The sequence below is a fragment of the Tyto alba genome, unplaced genomic scaffold (assembly GCF_018691265.1).
Source record: "Tyto alba isolate M040663 unplaced genomic scaffold, T.alba_DEE_v4.0 Super-Scaffold_44, whole genome shotgun sequence".
Lineage (NCBI taxonomy): Eukaryota > Metazoa > Chordata > Aves > Strigiformes > Tytonidae > Tyto > Tyto alba.
Window position 1 is genome coordinate 14837480 of NW_024881320.1, and position 13611 is coordinate 14851090.

At 48.3% G+C, this 13611-nt stretch overlaps 1 protein-coding gene across 1 annotated transcript in view; it reads left to right on the forward strand.

The window, feature by feature from the left end:
* FBXW8 (F-box and WD repeat domain containing 8) overlaps positions 1-8929 on the forward strand; it is a 51561-nt gene extending 42632 nt beyond the window's left edge. Inside the window, exons 8-11 of the mRNA XM_042805042.1 lie at positions 851-978; positions 4596-4769; positions 6343-6459; positions 7166-8929. Coding sequence (XP_042660976.1) covers positions 851-978; positions 4596-4769; positions 6343-6459; positions 7166-7310 — 564 coding nt within the window. The 3' untranslated portion in view covers positions 7311-8929. The remainder of the gene's footprint in view (positions 1-850; positions 979-4595; positions 4770-6342; positions 6460-7165) is intronic.
* Positions 8930-13611: the final 4682 nt, after the last annotated feature.

The following is a 13611-nucleotide window of genomic DNA, read 5'->3' on the forward strand; positions in this document are numbered from 1 at the left end:
ATGTTTATGAAGTTATGTAAGACCAGGTGCCATGCTGAGCTCTGCTGGCCTTTGACCAGTACATTTTTCTGTTTCTAAAAATACTAGCTCTCCTAAATTGAGAGGCCCAAATAGATAAATCTGATCTGGCCCCTCAGGAAAGGCAGTGAACGTGATTAAACCGAGTGCTGCGCAGAGGAGAGGAGCGTGAACAGATGGGAAACAACTTGTACCTCTCTTCCAGTCTCTGGTCGAATCATCTTGGATGTTGCTTAAAATCAGGGTTGTTTTTATTCCTTTCCCATCTGAACTGCCACTTCAGATGTAATATTTCTCTTAAGCTGTTTCTGCCGCGTGATCTGTACAAAAGCTATCAGCAGGGCCTGTCAGCGCTGAGGCGGTGTTCAGTTCTGCTCTTCAATCTTTGCTGTATTTGATTGAATCTTTCTTGCACAGTCCATCTGTCTGAACCTTCTAAATGTTGATTCTGTTTACTACTCTTTCAGATATTTAAAATTGATGGAGAAACTATTTGCTTTTTCCGTGTAAGCCTTTAAAAATATGACCTGGAGAAAATCTGTATGGCCCGCTTTGCCTGCCTGAGAGCTATACCTATCTGATACTGGTTGGCAAGAGCCTTGCATCCCTGCTTCTTGATGGATTCCATTTGGAAACTTGATTTCCTTATTTTCGAGGGTGTCGTTGCCCTTCTTAATAGGGATAGATCTGTATCTTGGTTTTGTATTAGCATATTGAGAAACGAGTCCTGCAGACCATCTCTGATGGTAATAGCTCTGCTCTACTTTATGCTGCAGCAGACTGTAGTTGTGCTCATGCCACATTTAGCTGGTGTTTGTTCTCTTTGTGCCAGATTCTTCTTTACAATCTGGAAACAAGTCAGTGTCTGAAGAAGATGGGCAACTCGATAGGTGACTTTACGTGTGTCAACCTCCAGAACAGTCCTCCAAACATGCTTGTTACAGGCAATAAAGACAGAAGGTAGGTACTACCAAGAGCTGTAACCCATCTCAAATTAGCTTACTTCCTGTCCTGCTGTCCTACATCTGGACCTGCTAGAATTTGTTTCTCCTCCAATGTTTCAAATGCAGCCTGCCTGAACTTCAGGAACAAAATATTAGGTAATAGTTGGATGTGGCTGCCAGTTTGCTTTGTTTCAGAAAGCTCCATGGGAAGACTTTCTTTTTAAGCCATTTGGTGGACACAGTTGGTGTACAGCCCAGCGAGACCACTTGGAATATCTTCCACTTCCCCACCACCACCCGCAAAATTAGTTTGGCATTTAAAAGCTCACTTTCTGATATTAAAAAAATAACCTAAGGGATGAATCATGTAGGATGAGATGGGTCCGTCTGCCAAATGATGTCAAGAGTGTATTTCGGAACACTGTGATGTCCCTCAGGTGACAAAAAAAAGAGACTTTCATATGAACAGATTCCAGCTTCTATTTAGCTGATTAGCAGCTTTCTCTTTAACTCCTTGGCTTGGGGAGTAGGATTTTCCCAGCACAATATCTGGTGCCAGGAATGGACGCGCTGGGAACAGTCAGTGCGAAAGGATTAAAGTGCTTAAAAACACCCTTTGAGTCCAATTTTTAGATTTTCTTTTTTTGGCTAGTTATTTGTGGGGTCTGATCCAGTGCACCAAAGGAGATGTGGAATGGCGAGGAGCCAGTCTCTAATGGCTCCCTGTTCCTTCCCTCCTCCTTTCTGCACCGGGCATCAGGCTGCAGGTGGTGGTCTGGTGTGGTGGTGGGTATCAGATTGTAAGGCGGATACTTCCCTTTGCCAAATCCCAGACCTCTGTCCCGCCAGTGCAGCAGCTTGCAAAAATGATTATTTTGTCAAACAGCTTTTTTTCCTTCTTGGTGAATAGGCAGAGCAAGCAAACCTCACACTTTCTCAGCAAAGAGGATAAAGGAAATACCTGAAGTTTGACATGTGTAATTGAATCCTTGGGAGTTTTTTTCCTGTAAAAGCAGATAATTGATTTTCCAAAGCACCTCAGTAAAAACTACCTCCAATTTTGATCTCTTGCACGATGATGGGAGAGTAGATAAAGTTGATACCCCTTAAGTGAAATTGAAATTTACTCCCTTTATACTGGAGTAAACGTCTGCACCCTTTCTCCTTCAGAAGGCTTTTCAGTTTTTCAGCTCAAGCACTGACTGAATTCAAGGGGTTGGCTTGGAATGGCAAGGAGTTAGGAATCGATAGTTTAGCAAATAAGTTTGGCATCCAGAAGGCAAGGCCCATGTGTATCTCGGAGGTCGCCTCCTCCTGTGGTGCTGCATGAAGGGCATTAATATGTGCTGAGTGTCCCCAGGTAGAATGGGCCTTGAACTTGTGTAGCCCTATTACAGAGCAAGTGTACTAAACAGGGACCTTGCCGTGGCAGTTCAAACTGCTGATGGCCAGTGGGAAAACTTACTGCTTGAATTAAATATGGTGATTTCACAGTTTTACTAGTATATACTATTCTTCTATTCAAAGCCATGATTTTGAAAAGTAACACTTGTGAAATGTTTCTGGTAGGACCTGTAAAATCTGTCTTTCTATCAAAAAGCACTCCTGAAGCACTGCTGCTTTATTTGGTTACTGATTTATTAGATTACTTAGATTTATAAGATGACTTAGCTACTGCACAACAGCATCCTTTTTCTTGGTGGAACCTAAGATGGTGAATAGCATTGGGAAGGCAAACATATGGCAAGCCTAGTGTATGCCATCGCTGAAAGGTGTGGATCAAAACACATATTGAATGCTCTCCTAAAGGTAAGTGAGCTTACTTCTGAGGTAGTGGAAGAGGAGAGTCAAGGCCTGGTCATGAGAACACCTTCCTAAGGGCTCTCTTGAACTTGGATGGATCTGATGTGCTCCCACTGAGCCCAGCTGTTGAGGCAGGAGATGGTGGGCCGTGCCAGGACTGTATTAGAGCATCACATTAGATTTGCAAAATGCTTTTCCTTTTTTTTTTTTTTTTTTTTTTTTTCCCCCTCCTAAAGCACATCTGAGCAATTCAAGTGTGCCTCTGATTCTTCCGAGGGTGTGCCAGTATGGACACCTGCCTGAAACCTGGGCCCTTGCTAATGAAATAACCAGGACACAGTCAGATCTTCGTTTCCAACTGTGCTTACCAAACAGAAGCAGCTTTGATTGCCATGCAGAACACATGCAGTAAGACGGGGAGAGCACTGGGTATATGAACACTTCCAAAACACCCCATCCTTACCCAACACACAGCCAAAATACGTAGCCAAAGCTTCTCTCTGCTGGAGTTGGAGAAAGCAAGTCCTTTTCACCATCAACAACTGTCGTGATGGGGTTTTCCTAAGGGTGACTGCAGAGCCACACAGAGCGTGCTCCTCGCTCTGTTCCAGCATGTTTTTCTACATGTCAGATGGATGTTGCTCAGTTGGAGTTTTGGACTGTTCTGTTGCCTTTTATTTCAGTTGCCGAAATGTGTTTTTTGTAAAATCATATGATGCAATCTCCCATTTGAGAAAGGAAAAGGAAAGACTTGCAACATCATTAGGATCGTAGCAGGGGTATGGAATAAAGTACAGTTAATGTGTTGGAACAAGTGTGTTTTGGCCTTTTCTGGAACTAATGTGTACCTGATGGTTTCATTCTTGATAGCCATCAGCTGGGAGGAACTTTCGCTGGCTTCTTTTCAAATCTGAGATCAGTGTTTCCCCCTTCTGTTTTCACTCACTGCATTTTTATTTTTATTTGCTTATAGACTTTGATTTCTCTCTTAATCTTGATATGTAAGGATCAAAAACCATACTCCTTTGTGATATGTGCTGGGTTTAAAACTTAACATCATTAGCTCTAACTGGTTTTGGGGACTCATTGCAGTAGTTGAAGTCCTAAGCTCTTTTTCTCCAGTTCTGCTTCTAGCCAAGTCTTTGATACGTTTCTCTTCAAAATGCCTTGTCTGAGCGATCAGTAATTTCTGAAAATCAGATGTACCTAAAAGCTGCCTGCAGTCAGTAGTTGCGTTTTTGAAATCAGAGGAGATACTCATTGCTGGGTGCTTGTGGATAGCTTTGTTTCAATACTGGTGATTAACTTAAGGAAATTATAGGTTTATATGCTTGACTTATCTTTTGAATTGCCACACATTTAGTCTCTTCCTAAATCTTTGTAGTAATAACCCTTTCTGATCCTCATGATAATATTACCCTTATGACCTGGCCGTGGGTTAGGTACCAAGGTGTAGGATGTGTTAGCAGTATGCCCAAAACATGCACGATACTTTGCCTCACGGCATTTCTAACATTTTGGGAGGCACAGATAGAGGAGCTTTTTCCAGATTTCACCTACACTTTATATCACCTTGGACTTGTAAAGAGACAGAGAGGTCCTGTATGGTGGGAGAAGTCTGCCTCAAAAAATCTTTGATACTAGAAGTCAGAGTGAAAATTCAGTGGTAAAAAGTGTCAGCCGCATTGGATTTCTGGCCCAGTGGTGGCCGTGGGACTGCTGCTGGCCTAGACATATTTTCATAACCCCAAAAGTACTTGTGCTCTGAGAACCCACAGGCTGCAGATCCACAGCTGGATTTATCTCTGTCCTTTATTTGCTTTTGTTTAGGGTCAGAGTATTTGATCTCCGCAAAAGCGAATCTTTGTGCTCCCTCTACGCCCACCAGTTAGGAGTGTCCGCAGTCCAGATGGATGACTGGAAGATCGTCAGTGGAGGAGAAGAGGGCTTGGTCTGTGTGTGGGACCAACGGATGGGCACCAAACTCTGGGAAATGTATGCCAGGTAATTTTGTTTGCGTGGGGCCCTATTGCAAGGGTGTTTGTAGGATCTGGCTGACGAGGAATGTGGGAATGGGGTCATCCAGGACCAAAATGATAACATGTCCATGTCTAAAGCTTCTGAGAGTTCTGCTTAGTTTTCATGTGATTTGGGAACAGAGTGCCTCCTCACCTGGAGTCTTGTGCGTGTTTCTCTGTGTGCCCTTTAGCTGTCACAGGCTTTTTACTCATTAGTTAAAAAGAGTGCTTCAGTCAGCATAAGGAAATTGTTTCCCCTGGATTTTCCATGAAGTTCGGTTAGTGTCTTCTCCCTACCCCGTCCCCAACCAGTATTTGCTTTATTGAACCTTGTATTTAAAATGCTGGAACGCACAAGTAGTACAGTACTGGAAGTACAAGCAGAGATCAGTATCCTAGAGTCAACAGAAGACTGTTGGTTGCTGCAGTCAAATTATGATTTCCTGATCAAGGCACAATTCCCAGGGAGTTAGTTTCATCCAAATGAAGACCTCAAGGATTTAGCCCCTTGTAAGTCTGAGTGATACCCTTAATAAAATGAACAGATAAATCCTGATTTTTTTTTTTTTTTTTTTTTAATGCATCTTCCCCAAAGAGGCGCTAGATGAGGTATTTACAGTCAGAGAAGTTCAAGTAGGAGTTGTCATTGATTAATAGCAGGTATCTCCTTCTCTTTTGACCCTGTGAATTATAAAGCCTGTTGTGATGTGGCTGATGCATTAAGGACAATATTGCATTGATTGTCTTCTGGAGGAGCACTAATGAGGATGCCAAGAAGGAGGGCAGGCAGCGCAGCTCTGAGCTTCGGGGGTGTACTAAAAGTGAAACCATGAGATTAAACATTTAAAATACTGTTAATCTATATACAAATCAGAAGGGATTACTTCAATGAAAAAGACCTTCCTATGTAAGATGTGTTTGTTGTTATCCATGCCCTACAGCCCGGTGTCATGAAAGGAAAGCAAGGGCAGAAGCTAAGGCAGATGACAGGAGACATTACAGTTGTGGAGATGAGCTATCTTAATCTGAGAAAGATAAGTTACTCCTGCTTGAATAGTAAATGCTGTTACAGTGGTTCAGGGTTAGCTTATTAACCAGTGAGAGGAAAAATAACGAAGACCAGCCCTCTTAGCTTGTGCCATAGAGTGCATTCCTAAATCAGCCATAGCTCAGTGCTTGGGAGTGTGGGGGTTCTGGGTGTCGCCATCCTTCATTTTGGGAAGCATCCCGCTCTTCCCAGGGGCGTGCTGCTGCAGTCCTTAAAGCAGCAAAGCAAGCAGGCAGCCCAGACCTCTTGCAGCCTGTGAGCTGCCAAGTGTCTAAAATACTTTCTGGCCTCCCTGTGTGTTCTGGTAACAGCCCACTAGATGGGGATAAAAGCTGTGTTTATCTCTTCCAGGCAGAGGAGAGCCAAAGGTGTGGGTTCCCAATCTCTGGCCATAGAGAGGGCACTGATTTAAATGAATTCTTGTTTAATCCAGAGCAATTCCTTTACTGCACTTGGATTTTAGGAGTCCCTTGCAGGTGACATCTCACCGGTGCTGTTGGTTATTTTTCAGACATCCAGTCCGCCACATATGGTTTAATTCTCACAGCCTCATCACTGCAAATATCCCTGATGAGAAAACTCCCCGAGGCATCAGCGTCATGGCCGATGACCTTACCATGCATCGCAGGTGAGTAAGCCAGCTCTGAAGGGTGGGATTTTTGGCACTGCAAAGATCTGCTTTATTATCTATTTTGAAATGGCACACTAAGCACCTGAGTCATGTTCCAGAGCAGTAATAGAGAAGGTATAGCAACTAAAAAATAAAATTTAAAAAGTTTAAAGGTAAGGTCTTTCAAAAACCATTCATGAATTGACTCTTTACTTGTGAGCACAAAAAAAAAGCATTTATTTTTCAGCAGGGGGATGTAAAAGCCACTGAAGCCATATAGGGAAAGCAGCTCTGTCCTTGCTTTAAATATTAGTAATGATATCTCCTCCTAAAGGAAAACTACTGGTATTTAAACTCCAGGGTTTGATATTTGCATCTCACATGGCTGTTAGCATGTCTAATTGAACTATCAAACTACGATGTAGTTATCTTACCCCCTTCCTGAGTAGATTAGAAATGTTTCAGCACATGACAGTCATATCTTTGCAGTGCTCGAGTGAATGATTCACCGTTCGTTTCCAGAGCTTGGTGGGGTCCCTGGCAGGAGGGAGCTTTCTCTGTTAAAGCTGCACAGACAGCCCTACTGCAGAAGGGCTGGGGTCTCATGTTCAGCTTGTGAAGCATCGAATTTTGATCCTTTATGACAGCCTCTAACATTGTTTGTTTCCCCTGTTGAAATATGTAATTAAGGTAAAATGGTGTGTCCTGGTTGTGTTTCGTGCAGGTATCGAGGAATCATTTATGCTTACGAATTCTCAGTGGACCAGCTGGCTGTAGAAAGCATCCTTCCTATTTGCCGCTCTTCCTACGATGAAGTGACAGGTTACAACTACAACATCGGCCTTGCAGTTCCCTATGATAACATTTAGGTAACTCAATTTACTTGGCTTCTGTGGTCCAGCCCTATGCCAAGTACATGGCCAAAGGCAAAAAGGAGATCCGTATGGGACAAGTGCCAAAAAGATGGTGTTGGCCACAGGCACATCAAATGGGCTGAGCATTTGCTGAAAACTTGGGGATATGAACCAGAACTGAGAGTATGGCTGCCCCTCGAGCATATCACTAAAATATGTTGCTGTGCAAATGTTCAAAGGTCCACTGTGGCAGAAGAGAGAGGCTGAAGAGTCAAGGGGAGCAGTACACTTCCGTGTAAACAAAAACGTTCCTTCCTGCTGCTTGTGGGAAAAACGTTGCTGATCCCGTCTTGGCAGGGACACGGTCAGGAAGCGAGAACCCTGAGCAGCCAACTGCTGAAGTGGTGGGAGGCTGGGAGCACGCCGAGTAGCTCGTGCCTATCCTGAGAGGGGGGAAGAAAAAACACCAAGGATTTGGAAAGAGCATCTTGCTGAGCCACGTGCTTGAAATTTCTTTCCTTGTAATGAGCTGCTCATTCTTCTTTTCCTTGGAGTGCGTCGGAATGTGTCTAGGAGCAGGACCATGCACGAAAGGTTACGGTGGTTTGGAGAAGGGAGTAGGATGGAAAGAGGGGTGGGAGAAGATTGGCCTTGGCCAGGCTGGATGCTTGGAAACTCAGCAGGCCACATGCATCAAAATTGCTTTAAAGCAAACTATTTTTTTAATTCTCTCAAATTCTGGATTAAATGTTTTCTAATTGTGTCTGTATAGGTATTTGTGGGTTTTTTGTTCACGAGTCTCTTAGGGTGAAGTAACCCCTATGCACTGGAACAAAAGGCTGGCATATCTCAGGTTAGTTGTCAGGTATGTTCTTTGCTGGATCACACCGTTCCCCAGGACCTGGAGTTTTTCCCCAGGTGGCTGGGACTTGGGTCTCCAACATTGTCTTCGCTTCTGAGCTGGGAATTGATCATGTTGGTGTAATAAAAGGGAAGGGATGAACTGGCTGCAGTCCCTCCACATGGGTAATTAGCACTAATGCTGTGGAGAATCATCCAGGCTGAAGGGTAAAGTGTACATCAGGTGAAAATGAGGAGTAAGGCTTTGTCTTAAACCCAAGTTTCACTGACATAGAACCAGTTCGGTGAACAAGAGCTTGAGTCCTGCATGGATATGTTCTACTGTTTAAAACTATTTTATGGTTGTGATTTGCCCTTGTAAACTTACTGATGCAAGCCAAACCCCTGTAAAATAAGTTTAAATTGAGGTTAAGTTTTAACTTTACACCTTTTTGCTGGCTTAATGGAATCAATTTACAAGTACCGTGCTGGGGAGTGGTGCAGGAGATGTGCCGGAACGTGGAGGAGAGGGGCTGGCTGGCGTGTCACTTCAGCCCTTAGCCAGTCACCGAGGCAGCCCCTGGCGAGCTTCGTGCTGTCCTCCTGCCCGGAGGGAGACGTGTGTCACAGCTCGTCTGGGTCTGTGGCTTGGGGTGGTTTCCTGTGATCTCTAGGCCAATATTTACGTGTGTGTTTGGTATTTAACAGTTAGCTTCTTCCTCGTGATGAACTGATACAGGGTATGCAAGGGGCAAAGTCATTCTGTCTGACCAATAAATTTTATCTTTCATAAAGCTTTTGTCTTTTTTTTTCTTCTTCTTCTTCTTCCTCTGCCCTTCTGGGAAGCCAGCTTCCTTCCTTCATTCCTGGAAGAGCAGGAAGTGTCACAGATATGCAGCTTGGACATGAGCTCAACTGAAACCTGTCTAATAAATAATGATTTCTGTAGCACAAATGATTCTGTGGGTTGCTCCAGCCCCGTGTCTTCTGATGTGGCTGAACCGAGAGAGCTGCTGCAGTCACTGTTCTCTTCCCCTCGGTGCTGTGACCTGCTGCCCCGTCTCACTTAATACACCCTTGGCTTGTTCCGACTTCGCCTCTTCTTATCTTGCCTCATTATCTCGAGACAGCTTTGGTCTTTCTTCATCTCCCTGCTGCAAGTAGCAGATAAGTTTGTCCTGTGCCCGTGCGTGTCGAGCCCTTTTCCTGGAGTTTGCCTCTGCCCTTCCCTTCTCCTTCTGCGCTGCCTGCAGCCAGGCTGCCTCCCTCTTGCTCCGTGACAGTCAGAGCTGCTAGAAGGGGGATGCTTTGCAGCACCTGTGTGTTTAGAGGTGTTTGCTCCCTTACGCAGAGGAGTCATCACTTCATTGGGGACCAAACATCAACCCACCCGGGTACTAGAAGGCTTGCATCACCTCCAGTGCAGAGAGAGCAGTTTGGTCCCCACAGCCACCCTTTCGTTGGCTCGGCGCCTGGGATGGATGGGAGGGTTGGCCTTCTGGTCTCTTTTTCCTGTCACAGGAATTCATTTCGGAAGGTTGTACCAGCGCAGAAGATTGTGTACTTATTTAACGAGTGTTCATAATGCAAATGAGGGTATTTAGGCTGTTGGAGGGTATCCATGTTGTGAGTTTAATTTTTGTTTGTGAAAAGGGAGGTTGTCCTATTTTATGGGGTAGTCATTAATGCTCTGCTGGGGCGTATCAAATGCAATTGTGACTGTTTACATCTTCTCCAGAGTCAGATGATGTTTAAATGGAGCCTCTTCCCTAATACCTTCAAGAGCAAGAACGGAGCCACCATCCAATCTTTCCCAGAGATAGATGCCACCTTTGGATTTCCCATCTGGGGCCTCCGTAGGACTCGTTAGGGCTACCAGTTTGTGGTAGGTAGGAGCAAAGGTGGACTCTGGTCCCAGCAGAGCCCTGTTGGATCCCCTGGCAAAAGTTACCACTCGAGGAGGCGGCATCCCTGCTGTTTGGGGGTGGTGCCTGGGGCTGAGGGCAGGGGTTCGGGGTGAGGAGCTCCACTTGGACCAGCCCAGACCGGAGCTGGGGACGGATCAGGTGGAGGCTAGGCTGGAGGTGAAGGCTCACACTATGTGAGAGCGGGGTGCAATGTGCCAGGCTGGGAGGTTGGGGACACCTAAAAAATCAGAAGGCATCAAAGGAGGTAGTAGTTTGGGGTGAAGAACCTCAAGAACAATTTCTGCTTTCTGCTCTTGATGACCGTGAGCAAAAACGAGGTGTCTGTTGTCTTGGTGAGACATAAGTTTCTTCCCTCCTCTTCTCCAAAGAGAATATATGATCAAAGAGTGAGGCTGAGCTCAGTGAGAAGCGATGGGTGGTGCACAGCACAACGGCCTCGCTGCGAACGATGGGGGTAGGACACACACTCAGCTCTAGTGCTGTACTGGAAAAACCCCAGCTCTCCTTCCACGTATTTGGGGTCTAAGCCACTAGCAAAGGCCCGAGAAAATGCTTTTTGCCTCTGTTTTGTGTCCTTGACCAGCTTGGCAGTGGGAGAAGAGCAATTCCAGCATGCTGGGGGCTGCCCTCCCCCTCCTGATGCTGAGGAGTGGTGGGAGGAGGAACAGCGGGTGCTCTTTGGGCTGGGGGGTGGGTGTGGGTGTGTGTGTGTGTGTGTGTCTTGGACTCCTCTCTGCCTCTGCTTTCGTGTCCCTGGCCAGAGATGAAGGTGCCTCTGTCAGTCCCCGTCCTGGCTGCTGCTGGAGAGGGATGAGCACGTGGTACAATGAGCCACGACGGCGCAACAAAATACTGGGTGCCCTCTCTGCTCCGCCTTTCAGTGACATCTGGCCTCTTGTTTCCCCCTTCTGCGTATGGTCCAAAAACCTTCAGCTGCATTTTGGCCAGTGCTGGTGTTGTCCCAGCCCCTACCAGTCACTCGTACCTCTGAGACTGGTCCCTGCTGCTGAAGGGGAAGATGGGGCAGCACTGATGGGAGACCCCGTAAGTAGATGAAATACCAATGGATTAAGCAGTAGAAACTAGTGGGGAAAGGGCCTGTTCCAGATCAGGATTTGTGCCACTGGCAGATTCCTGGCCAGAAACGTGGCCCTTCAACCTCTGGGCCAAATGCATCTCCGTGGAAGGCAGCTGCTGGCTTCCTTGGTGGGGGAGTGGTTGTGTCACCTCTGCGCCGGGGGGTGCCACTCGAAGGAAGGAGCTCCCCAAAATTCGGCTCACAAATACGGGCTGCACCGCTGCTCTCCTGCACCTCCCGTCCTTCCCAGGCGGGTGTCCCCCTCTGGTTCGGGCTCTCCTGCCTTTCCCAAGCTCCACTGTGGCTGAGAGATGAGTGGGGAGGGTGAGGTGGGTGTCACTGGTGGGGAGCTCGGTCAAGCTATCTGTTCCCTCTGTGCCAAAAACCTCCTTCCTTGGGGCACCTGCCTCACAGTCGTGCGGGTCGCTCAGTCCCACTTTTCCAGAACCGCGAGTCCCTGCGCTCCCCAATACACTGCTCAGCCTTTAGCAGCCTTCCCTGAGTTTTCTGACACGCAGCAAAGTGGCCTCCATTTTCTAATTACCCACTGCTGGGGTCTGTGACGTGGGGCTTTGTGCCACATCACAGGTCTCAGCATCTTGGCAGCTCTTGCCGTGCCCCGTAACAGAACTATTATCCTTTATCGAACACTCCGGGCTTTGCAGGATTTTGCTGTAGTCTGCAACAGAAACATTACCCTTGCCAGAGTTAGCAGTGCTCTGCCAGGTTTTTCCTACACTTTGCAGAACTATTATCCTCTATCTCGCTGGGGTTTGCGGTGCCATCAACATCACAATTCCCTGCCCTGGCTTTCCGCTGGCCCCGGGAGCGATGCTCCTGCCCTGGAGGAACCGTTCCAGCGGGCAGGGCTGTACGCAGCCTCGGGGCTCCTGGCCTTTATCATCAGCCCTTTGCTGGGGTGAGGATTGGGTTTATCTTCCTCGGTCCCTCTGGTTGCACTCTCCCTTTCATCTGCTCCATGCAGCCCTCCCCTCTGCTCGCCGCTTCATCCCGTTTCCTGCAGAGAAAGCACAAGCGAAGGCAAAACGTGCTGCAGCCAGTTTGCTTTGGGTCCTGCCTCTGCTCCCCTGCACCCATGCTTTCCTTGCCACCTCACAAAATAGCTGCTGGACAGATAATTAGCTCGAGGGATAATTGCCCAGAGGAGCTGTGGCTGCCCCCTCCCTGGAAGGGTTCAAGGCCAGGTTGGACGGGGCTGGGAGCCCCCTGGGCTGGGGGAAGGGGGCCCTGCCCGGGGCAGGGGGGGTGGAACGAGATGATCTTTAAGGTCCCTTCCAACCCCAACCATTCTGTGATTCTATGATAATAATTACTCTCTTATCAATAGTCTTCAGTCCTCCTGCCCTCTCTTTTCCTGCGTTGCACAGCATACCCAGCCCTTGCTGGCTGCAAGAAGCGCTGATGCCTCCTCCAAGAAAACCACAATACGGAGGGGGAGCGGGACCACAACCTTAGGTCAGCCCCTGCAGCAGCAGCAGCTGGGGCTCTGCTCGGGAGGGGGGAAGCCCCACCGGGGGGGTCGGGGTGGAAAAGGGGCCTCTCAGACACACACACACACAACTGCTGCTGGGAGCCGGGTGAGCTGCTGGTCTGGGGAGCGGGCTGGTGCTGCAGCACCCGTACGGGAATTCCTGTGAGAAGGTGGGGATAGGAGCCTGGATCTGCTCCTGAAACCCGGGGCGTTCGGGAGAAGTTGGATGTTGTGCTCTTACGTGCCTGGGGAGGGAAGGGAGCACCGAGGGTCTGCTGTGGGGAGGATGAGGAGGCTCAGGAGGAGGAGGAGGGTCAGTCTCGGCCGGGAGGTGCCGATGCAGCGCAGCCAGGGCTGAGCCCAGGTGATGGAGGTGTCCGGAGGAGCAAGAGGAGAACAGGCCTGAAGAGTCCCAGAGCCCTGCACGTGCAGACACGGCTGTGGCTGCTGCCATCGGGCAGCTCCGGGAGACCCTCAGCGCCACAGCGGCTCAACCCACGCCACTGGTGGTGGCAATCCCCACGCGTGGAGCTGCGGGACGGGATCGGCTCCGTCCCCGCGGCTCCCTCCGAAGCCGGGGCAGCCCCAGCCTGTCTCGGTGCCGCCGAGCAGCCCAGGTGTCCCCAGGCCAGGACTGCATTGCAGGGAAGGGCTGTCCTTCCCTGGCTTAGCGCGGCTGCTCTCTGGCTGCTGGCTCTAAAGAGCAACTCGGGTGCCGGGGCTGTGGTCCAGCAGCTGTGAACGGAGAGCGGGGTTTTTTGGGTTTTTTTTTTTGAGGGACAAAGCTACAGAAGTCTGCAAGGGCAAGTCCTTATCTGTGGCGATGCCTGGGCAGTCCAGAAATCCCCGCTAACATCGAGCAGAAGGAGAAATTGTTCATGCCCTGAGCCAGGGAGCTGCGGGGCGCTCGCTGCCCACGGGGGACGGAGGGGGCTGGCGCCGGGGCTGCGCATCCATCGCTCCCTGCAGCCTTTGCTC